The sequence below is a fragment of the Antennarius striatus genome, chromosome 6 (genome assembly GCF_040054535.1).
Source record: "Antennarius striatus isolate MH-2024 chromosome 6, ASM4005453v1, whole genome shotgun sequence".
Taxonomy (NCBI): Eukaryota; Metazoa; Chordata; class Actinopteri; order Lophiiformes; family Antennariidae; genus Antennarius; species Antennarius striatus.
The window spans coordinates 15,425,606-15,448,209 of record NC_090781.1 but is presented as its reverse complement, the minus strand read 5'-3'; the positions used below and the strand labels follow the sequence as shown (position 1 = coordinate 15,448,209).

At 40.2% G+C, this 22,604-nt stretch overlaps 1 protein-coding gene across 2 annotated transcripts in view; it reads left to right on the top strand.

Annotated features, from left to right (window-relative positions):
- The window catches only part of gbe1b (glucan (1,4-alpha-), branching enzyme 1b), a 99,082-nt gene that overhangs the window by 25,766 nt on the left and 50,712 nt on the right, over positions 1 to 22,604 (top strand). For both annotated transcript variants that reach the window (XM_068317731.1, XM_068317730.1), the window contains exons 6-12: positions 1,390 to 1,480; positions 3,199 to 3,408; positions 12,454 to 12,569; positions 13,244 to 13,371; positions 13,671 to 13,769; positions 21,010 to 21,120; positions 21,211 to 21,382. In XM_068317731.1, the coding sequence (XP_068173832.1) occupies positions 1,390 to 1,480; positions 3,199 to 3,408; positions 12,454 to 12,569; positions 13,244 to 13,371; positions 13,671 to 13,769; positions 21,010 to 21,120; positions 21,211 to 21,382 (927 nt within the window). The remainder of the gene's footprint in view (positions 1 to 1,389; positions 1,481 to 3,198; positions 3,409 to 12,453; positions 12,570 to 13,243; positions 13,372 to 13,670; positions 13,770 to 21,009; positions 21,121 to 21,210; positions 21,383 to 22,604) is intronic.

Sequence of the window (22,604 nt, the reverse complement as noted above, 5' to 3'; positions counted from 1 at the left end):
AACTACTTAATTACTTAGACTGTATTTAAGACATCTCTGAAATGAGCATGAAACTTGGACATTTTTGATAGAGGGTTTTATTTGGAAAAGCAAACACAACAGCCATTTTGTAATTTTAATTTAACCTCCATTTCTTCTTTTCTACTTGTCTTTTTTTTTTATGGTGGAATGTCCTCAAACATGGCATAATGATCTCCTGATCTCCAAAACAAAACACGAGAAGGATATTTGAGCTTTTAATTTATGTGTATCTTGCTTTTGTTCAATTTTGCATATACTGTACACCATTTAAGATACAACTTTTCCGCAATGCAAAAACAAATATAACCACTTTATAAAGCCCTTCTCCTCTCCTTCCATCATGATATTTTTGGAGAACTCCATAATGATTGTATCTACAAATGTTTGTAAGTGGGATGCTTGTGTCTGCAGGACTACCTGTATAGCCTACTGCATGGATGTTACTAAAAACCACACGTACGATTGACACGGCAAACTAGGAATGAGGAGTGTTGTTTCCTTGGTTGTGTCATTCTTCCTTGCAGGAAAGGAAACTGTTTGAGTAGAGGCTTGAATAAATGCTGTCAAGAATCTACCAGCGGCAGCAGGGGGAATCTGCACAATAGGTTTCTTTAGGAGGCTAAACTCCACTGTCTCCACTGACAGCTTGCCATTTCATTTTCTTGCTTGTAGGGAGAGTATACAGATTTATATATATAAATATATAAATACAAAAAAGACAAACTTCCTCTCACCCCTGTGCTTTGTCATACTCATTCTTTCTTTTTTGTTGTTGTCTTGCCTTCCGTAGCCTGAGAAGAAGCTTGAATATAAATTAATAAATAAATAAATAAATCATAATAATAAATAATAAATCACAAAATAGTGGAAAAAAACAACCAACAGGGCCACTCTCTGGAGTGCTCAATGGCAGTTTAAAGACATGTTGTTCTCTCATTCATAGATACAGTTTGCTTAGGTTAGGATGTGGTACATGACCTCCTGACTCTGAAAGCTGGTGTTTCCCTGTAGCCTGTTGTCTTAAAATACTGGAGCTTGTGTCGAAAAGGAAATGCCTGGAGCTTATATATACGGTATGACTGACACAGGTCAAATAGCACTAAGATGTAATGTTTCCAGATGCTTGCTCTACTAACCCTTTTCTAGGCTTTTTAGCATCAACATTTTTGGGAATTAAAAAAAAGACCTTTTCTTTTGTGACAGCTGGTGTCATTTTAAGGGGAATCATACCTACCAATCTGAAATTATTACACCAGTTACTGAAATTTAGCTCGGTAACTGGGTGGGAAAACTCTGAACACATAAAAGCAAAATGTTTTTTTTTTAAATAGAAAAACCTTTTTTCTGCTCTGTGCCCTGTGCTTCCAGGTTACAATTGTATTCAGCTGATGGCGATCATGGAGCACGCCTATTACGCAAGTTTTGGATATCAGATCACAAGTTTTTTTGCTGCCTCCAGGTAACTGTTGTCATGTTAGCAAACCATTTAAGACATCCAAATTTGGAATCTGTTGTTTTCATCTGCCCTTTTTCATTGTTTTGCATTGTAAGTTGGTTGGATACTATCATATATGCATGTGTTTGTTCAAAAACTAGAGTGTCCTCTTTATTCCTCTTCTGGGATTACTAAAGTATACAATATAAAAAAAAAGGGGCGGCAGCGGTAAAGCGGCAAAGCGGTAGAGCGGGTCATCCAATGTTCCAAGATTGGCGGATCGATTCCCGCTCCTGCCCAGCTGCAGGGAGTGTGAGCTGACAATGGGAGGTGTCAGCTCACCTCCCAAGCACTGCCGGGGCGCCTTTGAGCAAGGCACCATCCCCCTTTACAAGTTGCTCATTTGGAGCGCACCATGTAGGAGCTGCCTGCCACTCTACCTCCCCTCTGCATGCGTACAGCCCCCATTATGTGTGTTTGAGTGTGTACCAGGGGCCTGTACATACTAACATAAATGCACATGTTTGTTCAAAAACTAGAGTGTGCTCTTAATTTTCCTTTGGGGATTATTAAAGTATACTAAATTTTTTAAAAAAGTCATAGTACAATAAAGTATTTATAATACTTATATGCATGATGTAATTACCCTGTTGTATTGTGGTTTTAATTGATTGTCAGTGGTAGAGTGTACCTCTCCTGTACTGGTATCAGGGGAGATCAAATGTTACATGCAGTTGGTGTACATTTCACATAATGTCGAAGTCATCGTTTGACCATGAGTTCAATGTCTCGATGCTGGGCAGCATTGTTGACTGTCTCCTTTGGTCTTCTGTACTGAAACAACATGATGCTATGAATCCTTTTAACAAACATGCTTGGGACTCATTGGTCAACACACTTTCTGTTTTCAATAAAACTCCTGGACTTCTGTTCTTAAATACACCAAATATACAGGAATTGCCGAATCAAGCAGTACTAAAATTCTGCATAAAAAGATGTATTTACTTCTTGCAAAATATAACAGATTAATTGTACTACAGATGGTGTACATGTAGGGTTGATTCCCTGTGCAAAGAAATAGTCCCCTTAAATCAAGGTTAGGAAGTCTGACAACCGCTATAATCTCTCTGTAAATACATTCACTGTTAATCCAGAGAGTGGAGGGAGCTGTAGATAAAGGTGCACTAGTATGGGCATTTATCTTCTTTCAGAGATTCCTCCTTCTTTTCTTGGAGTAGAGTGTAAACCCAAAGCATAATGTATATAGTGTAATTTCACCCATGACTGATCTCTCAGTGTCATTTAAAAACTGAGCGACTGAGCACAGGGAAGCTGGGTAATACTCTCGATTTGCGCCCTGTTTTGCAAGGAAATTGATCTAACGATAACTGGGAGGACAGATGGGACGTTCTTTCATAAAATGATGATTTTACATGTGTGTTTGTGTGCGTGTTGGTTTGACATTGCAGCCCATTCCTACAAAAGTCATGAACCATTTTGATTTTTTGTTGAGTGGGCAAATTATGTCTAGTGTTCTGTTCAGACATTAGAAGTAGGCTAAGAGGATTATAGTCCTGTACTGGGATTTATATCAATTTATAAAAACAATCAAAGTACGTACAAACATCTTTTCTTTTTTTAGCACTCAAAAGAGAATTATATACATATAATTCTACATACATATATATATATATATATACTGTTTATATATAATACATAGGGGTGTGTTTTTCTGTCTTTAGTCGGTATGGCACCCCAGAGGAACTGAAGCAGTTGATCGATGTAGCTCATTCGATGGGCATCCTGGTGCTGCTGGACGTCGTCCACAGCCATGCCTCCAAGAACACAGAGGACGGTCTGAACTGCTTCGATGGCTCTGACTCGTGTTTCTTCCACTCCCCACCCAGAGGGGAACACAGCCTGTGGGACAGTCGCCTCTTTAACTACTCCAGGTATTATTTTACTACTATTTACGATTGTGCTTCATCTTCATCATTGCCTAACATATTGTATTGATTCACTGCATTAACAGCGGATGCTGTCATTGGCAGGAAATTCAAATCCTTTTCTTTATTAGTACGGTATATGTAAATTATATCTATATATTTTATCATGAAAGAACTACCGCAAGATATTTTCTTTATTGGATTCATGCATTAATTCATTGGCATTAAAATATGTTCAGTAATGATGTGTAGGTTGATCCTCATGACTTACCAGTATTGAAGTTTTTTTGATGCTTTATACCCATTGTTTCCAACATTTTATATTTGATCAAGTTGGAGAAACATGTTTTCACAGTAAGGAACTGTGAAAGGAAAGTCATAGAGTATGTTCATTACAGAAACGTTAGAATATAATTAAAAGTACAAAGCACTATGATTTGTATTACTGTATAATTGATGTTAGATTGAAACACATTCTCATTATACTTTCACTCGATAGGCATTTAGATTTGATATATGGTACTAAGTTCATGGAACAGATGTCAAACTGACCATGGCTGCATCAGATACATAAAAGTATATGTTTTGATTTATGAGCAATGTGGTTGTAAGGTGTGTGCATTGAGAATAAAAATGTATAAGCAACATATGGACAGCTGAAGGTCAAAAGCAAGACATGATCTGAAAGTGACAGATTACATCTCTCTCTGAAACAGCCATGAGCTGAGGCTCGCCATTAGGCTGATATTCCTAAGGTGCTAAATGGGCTATTAGTGGTGAGGATTTCCTTAAATATCTTGATTTTATTTGTTATACTTTTGGGCTGACATTACTTGAATTTTAATTCATCACAAGTAATGAGCTTATGTTACAGTTGGCAGGCAGTTGTAAGCGTTCTTATTATCTAATTACAAAGTGTGAAGACAATCATATAAAGCCTTAAGTTTGCTGCCGAGCTCCTTGCTCAGCTGGTGCTTGGTTTACACCAAAACTATTGATTGGTGTTGTTGTAGGCCCTGTTAAACGTGTCTCCTCTAATGATCCCAGCACACATTAAAGAGAAACAGGCACTGCTGGGTCTATCAGAGTGCCTTTTCTGCAACCAGCTATTCATAAGTGTGTATTGGTATGCCGCGCTTTCCAATAAATTATACAATGTTTAGTGTCAGGCATGGGGGCTGTAATAAGAGAACAATGTTCTGCTTTCATTAGTTAGTGCTCTCCTCATATCTGAAGTACTCATTAAGCACGGTGCAGACATATGCCATGGCTGGGAGGCATATGAGGAGTCATTTGTGAAAGCCCAAAGGAGCTCCACAATGTCATGGCCAGTTCATTTGTCTCCTCTGCCTCTTACAGCTTGTTTGGACTGGTCATTTATGTCAAGCTTTCCTTCTACTCTCTCTGAAAGGAAATGAACCTGAGTCTAGCAGCAATACTAGTGTGAAACATGTTTTTAATCAATCAGCTCTGCTATCAGGAATCACAGTCTGACCATGATGGTCTTATTAGGTTGACTGATACCAGCTATCAGAACCAACATAATGCATATTTTCTTTTTCTGAACCACTTCTGTGTTTTTGTCAAAGGCCACCATTTTTTTTTGTTTTTGTTGTTGTTGTTTTTTAGTTTTTACCTAAAACATTCAGCTCAATTTGGAGAAAAAGCTGATGTATACACCATATCCTTCCTGATGTGGGTTGTCTCTTCTCATCATTAATTGCTATTTCACTATTAGATTTTGACAGTTATCAAGATGTACATTTTTAAAGGATGTCGAAGGACAATGCAGAGGTCAAGGACTGGACACTCATCTTCTCTTGTGATAGCCAGAAATTAACTATGGGCAATAACAATTTTCTTGATAAACCTTTCAAGAAAACCTTTTAAAGATGCCAAAGTCACCTTGAGGCAGTGACCGTTTGGAGCCCATGGCTTGTCTCATAGGAGGTTGGCAGCCAGACAAGCCAAGGCTTTTTGCAGATCAGGGCCTTCAGATGTGAGAGTTCTGAGAAGCTTGATGTGGGCTTGTTCTGTAATCCCCCAACCTCTCTCTGGATCATTTGCATCCATTTTTCATCAATCTTTGTGTGAATTCTTAAGATATGAAAAATATGCCCAGGGATAGGCTTTTGAAATTTCGTTTTAACTCTTCTTTCGTGTTTTCATGCTGAAAGGTTGACCCTGTGTTTGAGGACCAGCGAGCAATAATTCTCTCTTTGACAAGATTATTCTATGCATGTTTTTATTACCAGCTCTTGTTGATGGTAGCGGGCAATGCAAATAGTGATTCTGTGCCTTTGTGGAGCATATAGACATTCACTAAACAAGATTAGCACTGCTTGGGGTGGAAGTTTATTCCACAGAGTGAACATGCTTGAAGATCAAATAAAAGGTTCTGTGATGTAGGTAATGCTAAATCTATTGATTATGCTATGTTTTGAATCAATGTAATGCTTTAGTACTTCTGATCTTGTAACATCTGTTTGCAACATTTATTGCTGTATTGTATTTTTTCAAACGTTTTGTTGACATTGATCTGACGTAATTGTAAAATAACAGAATGGTACAGATATGTAGAGAAGCAAAGAATATGATTAATCACCGGTTTTTATTTGGATGAAATACAGCCGAAATCCTTACAAAAGAAAGAGCTATATTTATCCAGCTTTTTAACATTATCGTTTTCACATACCTGGGCATGCCATATTTTGAGTTGAGTAGAGGGACCTGGCCACTGTCTGATCAGTAAGTAAACTCACACTTGAAGTGGTAACTCCAAATCCAGTCATTTCTGTATTTAGCACCCATGAGTTATTTCCCCTGCCCCATCATGTCGCCCAGCGGGGAGAAAAGCTGTTTTCCCGTCTGGTGAGCTTCAGCTAATGAGTTCAACTTAGCGGTAGGTGTACACCGAGTGTCCTGTACAACTCCCAGTAACTGCTGTATATAGCTGATGGGTAGGAACACAACCTACCCTTTTTGTGGTTAATAAAGGTGGTAGTTCATCAGTAAATATGGCTAGCTTCAATGGTTGCCAGACGAAATGGTACGGTTTAAACAAAATATGGTATTTGGAAATATAAAAGTTATAATTTTTATTAAAGGTTTTAGAGATTCTTGCAGACTTTTAATGCTTTCTTGAAATCAAACACCAATAAAGCAACCACACTAAAAGTTAACTATAAATGTGAAGTTTTCAGATATTATGATTACAACATATTCACTTAGTAGCATACTTTTAAGTTCCTCCATTTTCTGTATATGGCTCATGCCATTGAGTCTATCCCAGCTGACATTGGACAGAAATCAGGTGACACGATGGAAAGGTCACCATTTTTCCAAGGACAACACATAAAAACAGCGAGAGGCAGGTGTCCCCCGCCTCACGCCCTATGTCAGCTGGGATAGGCTGCAGCTCCCCGTGACCCACTCCGGTGGAAACAGCGGCGGTACATGAAAATGAAGTGAGATAGTGTCAAACTAAAAGCAAGCATGTAAAAACAAAACAAAACAAAAAAACGAGTAGAGTGGAGGCAGTAACCGATGCGACACAGTTTTCAATTCTGTCTGGTCAATTGCACCGCATACGTGCAACAAAACAAAACAAGAAACAAGTTCAGTAAGTAACCTTAAATAGACCGAAATAGAGGTAAGCTGAAGAAAATGTAAGGAAGGCAACGTGAGCTACAGTGAAGCCACACACAGAGAGATCAGTCAATGTCTGTATGTGTGTATGTGCAAGAATGGGCCAGGAGCTCTGGCTGCAGTGACATCTGATGTGTCTCTGTAGGGAGGGGCAGGCGCTGTGTGTGACTGGCCAATCACTGAGCGTGAAGACAGGATTTTGCTATGCCAGTTGGGATAGGCTCCAGCACGAGTATTGACAAGTTTTACTCGTACCATACTCATCAAAAATGTGTTGTCCGTACCGGAAACTCGTCTAAAATGAGTACCCGGGTCAACCCTAAGCAATACTATTTTTTTTCTTTCGGTTGCTTGGGAATGTCATTTACAACCACACTTAACTTTTCCCCCCTTTTTTCGTCAGAAAAAATACCATAAAACCAAATATATAGATAACTTTACCCACAGAGATGTCCAGCCACTGATAAAATATAGCCCAATGCTGACAACTTGGCACTGGGGATGGCATTAGCCTGCCAGACTGCTGTTGATTTCTGAAAGGCAGAATGTACAAGTTGATTCTAACTACATGTTGCTAAACATACAAAGACTCAGGCAGAATAATATCTCTGCAGCACACAGGCAAAAACAGCTAGAATCCTGGCAGCAGAAACAATGCCAGACACATGGCAGATATCTGACACAAAGCAAAGCAACACAGGAACAATCTGTCAGTCTGGTAGATGTGAGATTACCCTGTAAGGCAGCCAGGATCACTACACTACCTGGAAGGTTGCTGAATAATATGGCACAAAGCATAAACATAAACTTCTTGCACATCATTCTATCAATCAATCTATCTTTCTATCTACCTACCTATCTATTAATTCATTGAATAATTCACACATAAATGTAAATAAATAAAGCTTCGAAAAAGAAATGTGAATGTACTTTTTCTACTGTCAGTCCTGTCAGTGTTATGCACGTGTTAATTGCTGTTGAAGTGGAGAAAAATGTGAAAAACAATAAAAGAGTTACCTTATTTGTCCTTCTTGTCACACCAAATGCACACCATCTATTAGGCTGTCTGGCATACTTGTCTGAGCATCACACTTCTTGTAGAATGACCTGTCAGTTTCTTAAATTTATTGGTCTTATCTGCAGTGTACCAGTGACGTTGTGAAAACAGCGGCTTAAATCTTCCTCTCTGCCATTGCGACAAGTTGACCGTCTATGCAAAATCAAGGTCTAGGAACACCATATGTTTGGATATCTACGCTGCTTGTGATTAAGTATAAATGCTATAATATGGATCACAATCAACTGGATGAGTAAATAAGCTCTGATATGGACCAACTAAGTATGAGGCTTGAAGTCAGTTATTTGATGTGACATGCAATGACTCCTTGACCAGTGTGTCTTTTTGTTTAACTAGCAGCAGACGATCGATTACCCTCTCTTCCTCCACTCGCAGCAACATTAGGACTTTATCTGTTCTCTCTAACTGGATTCCACTGTCATTGCCGAGTTCTAGCATGAGAACAGTTTAATATGCAATTTGCTGTCGTGTTAACACCACAAGCAGACCGATAACCTAATTGAACTGCATAGATAAGTGGTATATTGTGTCGTGTATAGAGATCTACCTTCCCGCTGTAATTGGACTTGATGATGAATGGCATTGTGGGTCATAATGTGGCAGTATGGTTTCATCTTGGGCCTCTGGCTCTCACTGGCTATTATCGCCATCCCGTGAGGATACATTGTGTCTGAGCCTTTGTTGGCTCTGCGCAGTGGAGTGGAGGACCTAATCTATTTATCACAGGGCCTGCATGACCACCCAGTCAGGCTGCTATATCGGATCATGCCAGACTCCCTTGTGTTCTTCCTCAAGGGAAAGAGGAAGAACTGATGTAACATGCAGCTTCACACCTGTCAAACAAGGCCGAGGTTGGTCATCCCTTAGGAGTGGAACACGGAAGGAAATGCATTTAAAAATGTTTGTTCTTGGTTTATTTTGGGTTTTTTGTTTCTTTTCAGGTCCTTCCTTTGTGAAAAAAAAAATCCTTAAATTTGTGTTGATGCTGAGGATATAATCCTTAGCAAGTAGTGTTGAGACATTATTGGTAAATAGAATTGACTACAGTTTGGATAGGATTTGTTCATTTTATTAAGGGTGTTATTGAATCATGAATCAGACGTCTTTACTACATGTTTGGGATTTTTTTTTGCTAAAATACTATTTATCAGCTTTTTGCAATAACTAACAGTTTAAAAATACTCAGTTTTATCTCCTTAAGAGCGTCACTGAAGAGGCACCTGTGCACATCAGATTTTGTTAAAACAATTTGCCATCCTTCATAGACTTATTTTAGCAGTAGAGTACAATGTGTTTTTCTTCCGTTAAGGCCTAAATTTAGGAGCTTCTAGCCTTAACACCAGGATGTTCACGCCTGCTGGCCCATAAGCACATGAAAAGTTGGTTACAATTTATGCAAAACCATCCAGATAAGACACAGAAGTTTTAGGCTGCTGTTCTGTGGTGTGATAAAGCAAAACTTTTAAGGTGCATTGATGAGCAGTACTGTATGTACGGAGGAGGATGAATGAAATACCTGCTGAATAATATACTTTTTTTTCTCAAGGAGTGTTGCCGGCAGGATGAAGAGTGTAAGAGGGATTCTGTTGAATATCAGGAAGTCCTACAAGAAAATGTCTCACCATTTGTGGTGAGACATTTTCAGACCATTTTTTGTGGTCTGAAAATTTGACATTATTGGACTTTTCAAAAAAATGTACGATCCCACACAGACCTCAAAGTCAGTTAGTATAAACTAAAAGTTCTGGGACAATCTACAGTGAAATCCAGGTCATATTAGATCTGTGTTGAATAAAGTCAACAGGACGTGAAGCTTATCCCCGAGGAGTGGTGTAGGATTCCTCAGGAAGACTGCCAGTAGCTGGTGTCTTACTAAGTTCTACAGACGCTAATCATTGAGCACCTGAATAATTTTGACACTACAGTAGTCTGCAAGTGGAGCATTTGTGTTATATAAGTAATTTAGTCTGTATATGTGTGAGTTGTTTTTTTTTTGTAAAAAGCTGAAAAATGTGTACTTTTTTCCAAATCGCTGTAATATACAGTATGATGGAGGTTGATTAATTTAGCATCCAGCTATAAGTGAGAGCTAAAGAAAAATCTGAATGTTTCAGAAAGAATTGTTAGCTTGTTATTTATTGTGACAAATATTCCAACCTCTGTATACAGTGCATTATACGTACCAGTGATAATGTGTTTATAAATCAGTCTGTTTTAGTCAGAGTTGGTGTAAAAATCATGTTTAATGTCATGAAAAAGAAAATGAGAGATGGACTTTAATTATGCCTCATAGAAACATGTTTTTAAAGTAGACATTAAGTTCATGTGTTCATGCTCAACCACACTAGATTTATATTATTGTCGGAACCAAATTTAGAGAGTATGGGGAGTATGGGGTGCTGGACCCCTTGATTAGGGCTGTTCGGTCCCTGTACAACCAATGTCAGAGTTTGGTCCGCATTGCCGGCAGTAAGTTGGATTCGTTTCCAGTGAGGGTTGGACTCCGCCAAGGCTGCCCTTTGTTACCAATTCTGTTCATAACTTTCATGGACAGAATTTCTAGGCGCAGCCAAGGCGTTGAGGGTGTCCGGGTGGCCTCAGTATTGGGTCTCTGCTTTTTGCAGATGACGTGGTGCTGTTGGCTTCATCAAGCCTTGATCTCCAACTCTCACTGGAGCGGTTCGCAGCCGAGTGTGAAGCGGTTGGGATGAGAATCAGCCCCTCCAAATCTGAGACCATGGTCCTCAGTCGGAAAAGGGTGGAGTGCCCTCTCCAGGTTGGGGATGAGATGCTGCCCCAAGTGGAGGAGTTCAAGTATCTTGGGGTCTCGTTCACGAGTGAGGGTACAATGGAACGGGAGATCGACAGGCGGATCGGTGCAGCATCTGCAGTGATGCGGACTTTGTATCGGTCCGTCGTGGTGAAGAAGGAGCTGAGCCGAAAGGCAAAGCTCTTGAATTACCGGTCGATCTACGTTCCTGCCCTCACCTATGGTCACGAGCTATGGGTCGTGACCGAAAGAACGAGATTCCGGATACAAGCGGCCGAAATGAGTTTCCTCCGCAGGTTGTCCGGGCTGTCCCTTAGAGATAGGGTGAGAAGTTCGGTCATCCAGGAGGGACTCAGAGTCGAGCCGCTGCTCCTCCGCATCGAGAGGAGCCAGATGAGGTGGTTCGGGCATCTGGTTGGGATGCCTCCTGGACGCCTCCCTGGTGAGGTGTTCCGGGCACGTCCTACCAGGAGGAGGCCCCGGGGACGACCCAGGACACGCTGGAGAGACTATGTCTCCCGGCTGGCCTGGGAACTTCTTGGGATTCTCCCGGAGGAGCTGGACGAAGTGGCTAGGGAGAGGGAAGTCTGGGCTTCCCTGCTTAAGCTGCTGCCCCCGCGACCCGACCCCGGATAAGTGGAAGAGAATGGATGGATGGATGGAAATTTAGAGAGTAATTCTGAATGGTAAATGTGAGACCAAGCAGAAGGACCATTTTACATTTAAGTGTCACAAATGAGGAATTATCTTCTACCACTTTCAGACATTGATGCCATGTTTACGTATGTGTTCAAAGCAAAATAGACTGCAGAATCTTGAGCTTTCTATCACGTTTCCATGGGAACACTCTGAATGCTGAATAAGAAGTGAGATGCGTAGTTTAGTTTGCCTTGAGTGGCTGTAGAGATCCAGGTGAGTCTTCCATCTTTCAATCAGGAGCAGAGACACGTCCTGTAAATGGAAGCCACCATCTCCAACATCCACTGACCCAGTCCCACCAAAAGGCAGTGTATCCATTAGTCAAGTTATTTAATTTAATCGAATGTAGTAATTTTGCTCTTGCTTATAAGGTAGAGGAACTTTTTGTATGTTAAAGAGAGAAGTCAACATGAGTGGAAGGGAGTGATTTACAGTATTCTGAGGAGAAACAACTTGATTCTTCTGAATAATGTTTATTTATTGAAGTGTAACATGTCGTCAGTTCAAATACACAGAATTGGACCTGGTTGAACTAAACTTGGGCCCATTGGTCATGCAATCAATCTGACAGAAATCTCCACTGTATACTCCACTGATATCTCATCCTGACATGTGGATACATATACAGGAGCTATGTCGAAGTTAATGGAAGCACCTTGTCCTGTTACTGACACCCAACACACACAGGCTTTGTTATCGAAAAGTGGATGTCCTTTAGTGGGGAAAATTAATCTCCTGTGCCTAAAGAGCATGATGAGCTGTGTGAATAATTCACAGCCTCTTGTTTATCTGACCTTGTGTGTGTGTGTGTGTCTGTGTGTGTGTGTGTGTGTGTGTGTGTGTGTGTGTGTGTTAGCTGGGAAGTGTTGCGTTTCCTCCTGTCAAACCTGCGCTGGTGGATGGAGGAGTACCAGTTTGATGGCTTCAGGTTTGATGGTGTCACCTCTATGCTGTACCACCACCACGGCATAGGTAAGGCTGGGATGTGTGCATCTCTGAAAACTACACACATTGTAGTTAAATAAATCAGGTTACAATTTCCTGCTGTTAGGTGGATAAGTAGTTGTTGGGCCCAACAAAACAGTGCTTCACCAGCACAGGGTGAGTTTGAAGATGACCAGTGGTTAATGTTAAAAGACGTGTCAAGCAGATATGTTTAAACTTGGCTTTTCATAAGTTTATTTGCAAGGACATGCATATAATTCCTGCAAGTGTTGCATGTTAATGTACATCAGTGTCTACAGGGTACCTCTGCAAAGGAAAAGGAAAGAGAAGGATATTTACTTCAACAAAATACATTTTAAAATAATCTTCATATAGATGATATACAGTATATCGTAAACTAGTTTAAAAAAGGCTATGGACTTTTTAGTGGATGCTACTAAAGTGTGGCACTTAACAGTTTGTGTTCTTGTGAGAAGATGAATCAATGTTATTGCTTTCTACCTAGATGATCCTGAAAAAGTCAAATTTAAAAAATTCTATTTGTGTCTTAATTTTGATTCTTTTTCAAAAATATACAATCCAAGATTTGAGGTGAACATGTTCATGTTTTTGTTTGTTTTTCAACACAGAAGAAAGAAGGATTTGACACATTTTGCAAGAAAATAATGTGAATGCTGACTGTGTGGGTGTTTACTCCTCAGGCGTTGGCTTCTCAGGGGACTACAGTGAGTACTTTGGCCTACAGGTGGACGAAGATGCATTGGTTTACCTGATGCTTGTCAATCATATTCTTCATACCCTTTATCCAGACTGCATCACCGTGGCAGAGGTAAAAACACACTCTGCCACACACAGTCTCATCATCCACTTTGCAATGACACTGCCCATAGCTATTGTTAATTAAAAGCGGTTATTCATTAGGCATAGCTTACTTAGGTATTCATTGGTTAATTAAGGAGTAATGCAAAAGGAAATGGGATGTCACTGTTGTTGGCCTTTGGTATAGGATTTTCGGCACTTAATATGTCTGCTGTGGAGTGGTATTGATGTGATCTTGAGAAATACTTGGAAAGAAACCTGGCCAGACAAGGGAAAAGTGTGATATGAAATAGCATGATGTCTTTGCAGGATGTTTCAGGGATGCCTGCTCTCTGCAGAGGAGTAGGAGAGGGAGGACTCGGATTTGATTATCGACTGGCTATGGCCATCCCAGACAAGTGGATTCAGGTAAGACTATTTACCTCTTTTTAATATATGTTTTTCCATTCTTTATGAATAGCAACTTCCACATGCATAATAGATCTGGACTTACAGAGAAACTTAAGTAAAAGCTCCAAATACAGTAGAGGGAAAACTGAAAGCATCTGCTTTCAAGAAGGGATGAAAGACAAAGGGAGTGACAAGACACTGACAGACATTAAACACTCTTGTGCTATATTACAGCTGAGCCTGTTGCTAAGCTTTTGATCCTTTGTAAGAGGCTTTCAAGTGTGAAAATTGTATAGTGACACAAGGATCTTGCCCTGTATTTTCCGAGAACCCGAACATGCTTGTACTCTGGAGTAACCTGAAATTGTAATGAATCTGAAATGTGAATCCGTATTATAGTGTCAATGGTTCTAAGCTTGAGAAATTATAATGCATTTATTAAAAGTAAACCTTCAACAACCTGGTCAACATTTAGTTAAGAATTTTTTTTTGAAATGTCATCACATGGTTGTAAATGTATAGTGTAGTCTAGTGTTTCAACCAAAAACTGTCATGATATCACGCGCAACGATACTATTTTGTGTGGTTCTCTGCCTATGAAACTCGTGTTTTTATATAATCATAATATGAGGTACATTTAAATGCATTTTCAAACTACTAGTTTGTAATAGGAAACCTTTATATTTCCTGTGTTTGCTTCTCTATTGAAAATGAAGCTCAAAGAGCAATTTAAGATACATAAAACTGAGAATATTATTATGGTGATAAGTTATGCTGAAAGATAAGTTCAAAATATAAACACAGTCTTTCTCTCCCTCTCTCACTCTCTGTCTTAAAGAACTGACAAAGATTAAAGTGATGTTTAAATGCATTAGGTTAAGACTTCTGTTTTTATGAAAAATATAACTATAAAATCATTTCTGTGGTCATAATGTCGAATTCACAGATGTTGACAGGTAAAATTAATCCTGTGTTTTGGTGAATGTGATCAAAAGTGTGAAGACACTCCCGTCTGGAGCCATGAGAGTTTTTTTTATCAGAGTGAAGGAGGTGGTCGTGTATTTTCTAAAGTACTGCTAATTTACTTTTCTTTTTTTCTCCCTAATCCTATCTGCTCTGCAAATAGGGAGGTCATCATGACTTATGAATTACTGATGGATGAGACTTAATTTTTACTGAAAAGAAAAGCAAAAGAAAAGCAAACTTTATAGAATAGCATTAAGGTCATCCAGTGACTCACCTTGATTCATTAATCAGTCTAAAATATCTATCCCTGTGGCGGCTTAATGCCATGTCAAACCAAAGGTTATATTTCTGTTTGAATTTAGTGCACTGTGGATTTCTCTAAATAAATTAAGCAATATGACTAGATGAATGTCACACACATTACATGTCCCTGTTGCTTTAGACCTCCCATACCACCATGCATTCACCCTGAAGTGCTCGGTTTCATTTCAGCGACAACGAGTTTCAAAGAAATGGCAATGTATGTCCTTTCCAATACAGCACACAAGGAACTATGAATAAATCTGTTGAAAAATAACTTTTTCATTTAAATGATGACATTCACTTAAATAATCATCAAATGGCAATTGGGGAGTTCATAGTCTTGGTTGTGGTTTGGTTGTGTGTGTTTTTTTAAACTTATTTTTTTAAGCTAGTTATTCTAACTGTCTGACAATGTTACAAAAAGAAATGCAGAAAGAGACCTTTTGTGGAAGAGCAAAATTCTTCTTGTTTACCAAGAAACTGCTGTTATGTCACTCTCCCCAAATCAGCCATACCTCATTGAATACAAATGTAATTATGCAGTATACACACATTTTACAGTCTTCAAAACTTGACAGAAGCAAAATAAAATAGAGCTCAACAGAACCACCTTGTCTACCCACATAGGTGTGAAAATAGGAAGAGGAGCGAGTTGGAGGGCAGACATCAGAGAAGCAGCGGTGGAAAACAGCATGTACAGCCAGATTATTTTCACAACTAATGCTTTGAATTAAGAGTTTATTTCAACCAAAGCAGAGCTGGTGATGGCTGGAGCGAATAAAAAAAGGCTGGTTTTTTTTGGTCAGTCAGTCATCTTCAGATTAATACCGCTGTATCTGCCGCAGCGGGTCACAGGGAGCCGGAGCCTATCTCGGCGACAGAACAGGAGGCGGGGGACACTCCGGGCACGACGCCAGTGCACCGCGGAGCCACACACAAAGACATACAACCATGCACACACACACACACTCATTCCTAAGGGCAATTTGGAATGGCCAATCAACCGGAGAATCCGGAGAGAACCCACGCAGACATGGGGAGAGCATGCGAACTCCGCCCAGAGCGGGACTCGAACCGGGTCCGCCGTGTTGTGAGGCGGCAGCGCTAACCACTGCGCCACTGTGTTGCCCTGTTTTTTTTTTAGTCTTCCTCTATTGCCAGATGATGTGGTGGGTCAATTTTACACTATAATCTGTCAGCTTTACTTCTGACTTTTCTTTCCACTTTGTCATATGAACGTATTTTAAAGAAAAATCTTCAGGCAGTGCATTTAAGTGAATGTGTGTTGGCATCATTTTTGGAAAGACCAATCTCCGTATTAATTTTTGATTATAGAAAAAATGGTCACTTATATTTTTAGAAAAACCTCCGTTCTTGCATTGAAGTGTGTGGTGTTTTCCTGTAAACATACAGTCACTGGGTGATGTGTTACCTTCTGCTGCTGCTTCAGAGCTGCTGTTAAATTCATCTTCCCAAATATTCTCTGTCCTTCCATAACAACTGTTGAAGCACCCTTCAGCTTGGCACTTGAGCACAAACAGCCACTGTGAAAGTGCGTAATGGTCCACAATGGGAAAACATTGTTTAAAGCCATGATGCTGAAGTTTCTCCGGCCAATCATCCAAAAATCAATAAAGACCAATGAAGTATTTCTTTATCCAGACATTTTTTTCTTTTTAATTTTCATTTTAATCTGCTCTCAGAAAGTTAATTCTAAACTTCTTTTGAGATTGTATCTGTCTGTTCTAGAGATTTTAGTTAGATATACTGTACTTAGGATCAGTACATAACTCATCATTTGTTTTCTTTGTCCCCACTGTTTCGTCACCACCTGTCTATATAAAAATGCCATGCATTTATCATCAGTGTGTGACTGTGGCTTTATGAAATCAGCCAGTATTACTGTAGAAAGTACATTTGTAGGAAAGCAGAAAGGCAGCAAGTTATCTCTAGAGATATGACTGTCTGTTTGGGTTGGCTGGTGGATGAATGTGGATTGTTTGGTGTGTGTGTGTGTGTGTGTGTGTGTGTGTGTGTGTGTGTGTGTGTGTGTGTGTGTGTGTGTGTGTGTGTGTGTGTGCGCGCGTGTGTGTGCGCGTGTGCGTGCGTGTGTGTGTGTGTATACTCTGACACATTTTTGTGAGAGACCTTGCCTTGATATTTGAGGGAAAAAAGCTCTTTACAGAATGTATGAAGAGATTATCTGTTGTAAGATTTATGACAATACTTGCTTTTTTATCTACTTCTCAACACTGAAAGTTATTTTTACTCATATTTTGGTGGAAAAGCAAAGCAGAAAGCATGACCTCAACGCCACATGTGTTGTATTTTCAACAGTGTTTTGTGTTTCTCAATGGGGGAAGTCTTATGCATCGTTAATCAAGTCTGTCTCTCACAGCAGTGGGTTTTGCACAGTTGGGAGGATAGGAGGAGAAGAGGGGCCAAAGGAGAGAGGAGAGAGACTTGACCTCACTCTGATCTTTACTGTAGCTGTGAGAGAGCTGAGAAGCAAACTGCTCTCCGATTACTAGAGTTTTCACAGGATTGTCCTCTGGACAACTCAGAAGGCATTGTCATTGCTTTTACTGTTCAAACTATAATGCTTCACTGCAATATTCAGTTAGAAATGGTTGCTTCCTTGAGAAGAATTGGTGCCACATGAATTGTGAAGCTGAAGGAAAGCAAGCAAAGGGGGAAATGCATGCATTTCTGTGCAGGGAAGCATTCATATGAACATGCCGTGGTACAGTCAGTCGAGTGCACTCAGGGCTCGCCTTGCCTCTTCTCCCCGAGTGTCAGTTAGAGAGGGATTTGAATGGACTCAAGTGGAGCCTCCAATGAGGTGTGTTTTTGAGTGAGGGAAAAATGGAGGAAGGTGGGCAGGCGGTCAGTGACAGACAGACAGACAGACAGACAGGTACAAAGAAGCAGAGGGAAAGACAGAGAACAGCAGGGTGGTGAGCTTATTTATAGATTCACTTGTGTACACAGATGATCGGTTCCTCCAGTGGGGCCTCAAGCTGTGTTTCATCCTCAGCATGACTGATGGATATGACTCATTCACGGGCTGCAGACGGTTTAGGACCAACAGGCTGTGAAAAATTAAGATACCCTAATGAGAAGACCAGATAAGGTGCACAGCACAAGTTTGGATGATTTGATCTGATTATGCACATAAAATGCTGTCACTCCAAATGGATAATGATACAAAAGCCCTCTAAGAAGTACCCTTCCCTCCAGCTACAATAGGTTGAGATGTAATTGAAACAATTAGAGGCAGATGAGGCAGAGGGCTTGTCGGTCACAACTAGTGTAAGAGAAGGCATTGCAGAGAATTCTCCGTCACCACTTTGCTTCTCGCAGCTCTTCAACTTGAATGACCTCGGAGTCAATTGTGCCTTTTCTTTTTTTCCGTTCCCACATTTAATCTAATTGAATGGAATATCTCTGTCTGCACAGCTCTTTCCTCGTTAGTTTCAGGGGAAAAAATCCATTTCTGGTCCACATACATTGCTCTGTCCATCATAACTGGAAACACTTTCAATTAGTATGACTTTATTCAATACAGCCGTCTGACTAACAATGATCGACTCTGGCTCATTTATATAAACATGTCAGCAACTTCATCTCCAGCCTGTAAAGGCCTCCCACTCTTTTTGACACCCTTAGCCAGGGTCGCGGTGCACTCACTTCCTTTTCACTGCAAAATTTCAGCTTCATTCTGCTTCAATTTATTAGCTAATTGCACTCTGAGGCCTCCCTTGGATGGTGTTAACTGATTTAGATGTTGCAAGCTTATTCAGCAAGGATTTTTGAAGTGTCTCTTAGCTGTACAAAGCCTCTGGCAGAGACATTTGCGTGGGCAAAACACATCTACTTCCCTAACTGTGAGGAAAAAAAGCATAAGCGTGATCCATCGAATTGGGTGTTGCACACTTTTCTTCTATGCTTATCTCTGAGGGTTAGACTATGTGCGTAAAGGGAAGATGTCCCCATAGCAACACAAACTCAAACACAGTTTCAACGGCTTTGTTTGCAAAGAATTGAAAGGCTGAATGCTCAGGTCAGCCACTAACGGTAAAACGAGAACTTTGATACATTCAGCCTCAGAATCCCTCTTTTCCTACCCTGTGATAGTCCTGGAACAGCTCTTGTGTCAGTCACAGTGTGTCAGTGGCAGTAAGATGACCTCATCCTGCACTGTGAGATTTTTTAAAAATATATTTTATTTCTGGCTCTGCCTAATTAATCCGGGCACTCTGGTTGGCTCCTGACAGCCGGCTTGTAAAGTAAGATTTGTGCACTGCTCATTATCATTGATGAAGTGGAGTGTCAGTGGTGCCAGGAAGCTCGGCTGGTCGGAGCTGATGTGGGTGAGCTGGTGCTGGGGAAGTCGTCAACCCAGTGACTCCTGTCTCTGCTCCGACAGTCTCGCTCCCAGATTAATTGCTCGCAGATCACTTTTGTGGTTGAATTGAATTGTAATGATTCATAAGGAAAGTGTAAAGTGTATTATCGTACAAGGATGTTGAGGCACCCAGGCTGAACGTCGAAGTACATCCTGCAGATTCAGTTCTCCAGCTTTTATATTGGAGCTGGTAGGAAAAAGAAGCCAGCATTTAGAGGATTTATTTGTTTTTAGCTGGTGCTGCACTCTGAGCTAAGCTGTGAAATTCATTATTAAACTTTCTGCGGCTGGTTGTGGACCTCTGACTTAAATGCATAACATGTTTGACAGAGTGGCTTTGTTGAAGCAATTTTATATGCTTACAAAAACATGTTTCAATGCCAATAATATTAAAAGCCATTTAAATTAAATAAAACAGACAGTAGATTACACCTAAAAACTGTGCTGCTAAAATATTTAATCCCTTTTTCAGTTTAAATACAACTTGATTTGAGGTTTGAGTTTGTTGCTCCAAACGATTGATTCTGATTTAAAGCCATAGGAGGGACAGTATGACTCAGGGTCTGTTGAAGACCACTGAGCTTACAGGAGTTGAAATTTCTGATGTTGTACATGTAGATGGTATATACCAAGCTGAGGTTGCTCAGTGGCATTGGCATTGACTATTACGGCCACACAAGACTGAGGTGAAGTAGAGAGAGTGAATGGGAACAGATGGGATATATAAAGCAGGATAGCCTCTATTTAGGTGGACCAGCCAGTTCATCTCAGACATATTGATCGGCACAATTTACTCCCTTTACTCAGAGGATTATGGCTCTGTAGAGTAATATAAAGGTTTCCTGACATGTCAATCAGCTGTCACAGCCGATTCCACAGAGGAGACTTCAGCCTGTCACTGAGATGGGCTTGCCAACTCTGACACCTATCAGACAGGCTTCATGTCCATCACCAAGGGTTCTTGGAGGGAATAAACTCTCTTTTCTTTTTTTTTTCCACGTAGGAATGATACGGATACTAGTATCATTCTCATTTATTAAAATATTTTTGTGCCTTAGGCCGTATGCACAATTTTCTTTTGTTTGGATGGTGCACTTTTTTGCCTGTAAGTGATTTGGGCCAGTTTTAGTGACTGCATAACAGCACCATGACCCTCTTATTCCTTCTTGCCTCGGAAAATGATTCCTTGTAGCAGAAAGTGTGCATTTAGGCAGGTCGGTGGTGGGGCATTGATTCCATGGTTGGATTTATTGTTGAATCCCACTGTTTGGATCAGAGGCTCTGACCTTGCCGGTTTCAGGCAGAGAGAGCTCATGCCTTACAACCCATGGGCTGTAGTGAAGTTATTAAAAACTCCATTACCACCATTCAAAGGTAGACATAACTCACAGTGTGGATATAGAGATGTCAAGACAGAGATTGATCTGAGAAAGAAGTGTAACCCAGAGAAAACTTAAAGAAGGTAAAAAGACTGCCAAAGCTGAAATAGTGAGCTTTAAACATTCATCAGAGCACAAATGGATGTCTCAGTTACACATCTATCATACCCTTTTTCAATAACCCCTCTCTGTCACTGTGTAGATCCTGAAGGAGTTAAAAGATGAGGACTGGAACATTGGCAACATTGTCCACACACTGACTAACAGGCGCTACGGAGAAAAATGCATAGCCTACGCCGAAAGTCATGATCAGGTTGGCCAATTCTATGAGATTCTGCTCCATAAAGTCAATAGAGTCTGTATTATCTTGCTTTGGGACATAAAACATAATCCGTCTTTTCAGGCTCTAGTCGGAGATAAGAGCCTGGCCTTCTGGTTAATGGACAAGGAGATGTACACCAACATGAGCTTCATGATAACCATGACACCTATCATTGATCGAGGTTTGCAGCTGCATAAGATGATTCGCCTCCTCACTCATGGACTTGGTGGAGAAGCTTACCTTAACTTCATTGGTAAGTTATTATGAAATACTGTGTTATCCTTATTAACAGCAGAAGCTGTTAAATAATAATAACAGGTGACTAAATAAACACACACACACACACACACACACACACACACACACACACACACTAGCGGGAACCCACGGAAATTCTACAATACAACAATAATATCAGACTTCATACCAAACACATGAAAACAAATGTATTGGTATTATATACCAAGCACACCCATTAAAACAGTTCTCCCACCAGCAGGCAGCTCATCCCGGTCTGACCCAGAACTGGCGTCGGCGCCTTTGGAGGAACATGAATGAATAAATAAATATATAAAACTTTATGACTCATAAAGAAAGAAAGAAACAAACAAATAAACATCTGTCAAGCATGTTTATCAACATCTCTTTGATATACGTCAGAAAATAGCCAGTTTTAACTCTGTCCATTCTGTGTGTACAAGTTGACACGGGTCACACACACTAACGTCACTAACGCCCTCCAGATAGAAAAAGTTTCCGTTACAGCGTCCACATGACAACACAGACCCGGTGTTTTCAAAAAACTTCCGGCCTTTTTTTCCCGGATATCTTTGTTGTCTTGTGGACGAAAGGCGTAACCGCAACAAAAAGTCTCGCTGGCCTATGCCTTATGCCATATTGTTCACGTTATTCCTTCGGGCAGATGCGCCGTGATTGGTTGGGCGCTTGATTGACAGGTAGTGGGGGGAGTTAATAAGCGTGACAGTGTAAGATTTTTTAAGTGAGCTTATTCAAATATATAGTGGTACCTCTAAAAATGAAATTAATTGGTTCCGGAAGAAATTACGTAAGTAGAAAAATATGTAAGTAGAGACGTGTTTTCCATGTAAATGCCCTAATCCATTCCAAGCCCACAAAAATCCCGACATAAATGTTTTATAAAGCATAAAAATGAATCTAAACATGTAACAAATATATGTTACAATTATATTATTACACAATAAATGAGATTTGTGCATAACGTAAAAAACAAAGAATAAAGAATAATAATGATGGTCATTTACCTTTTAACAGCAGTCCCCATTATTTTTGCCATCTTTGGTTCATGCGCTCTAATCTCACGATGCCGAACAACAGAGTGAATTCCAGTCCTCCTTTTGAACTTCTCCAACCACCCACGCAATGCCTTAAACTCCTTAAACTTACTTTTGTTTTAATAACGTGGCGATTGTAGATGCATTACGGCCATATTCTTT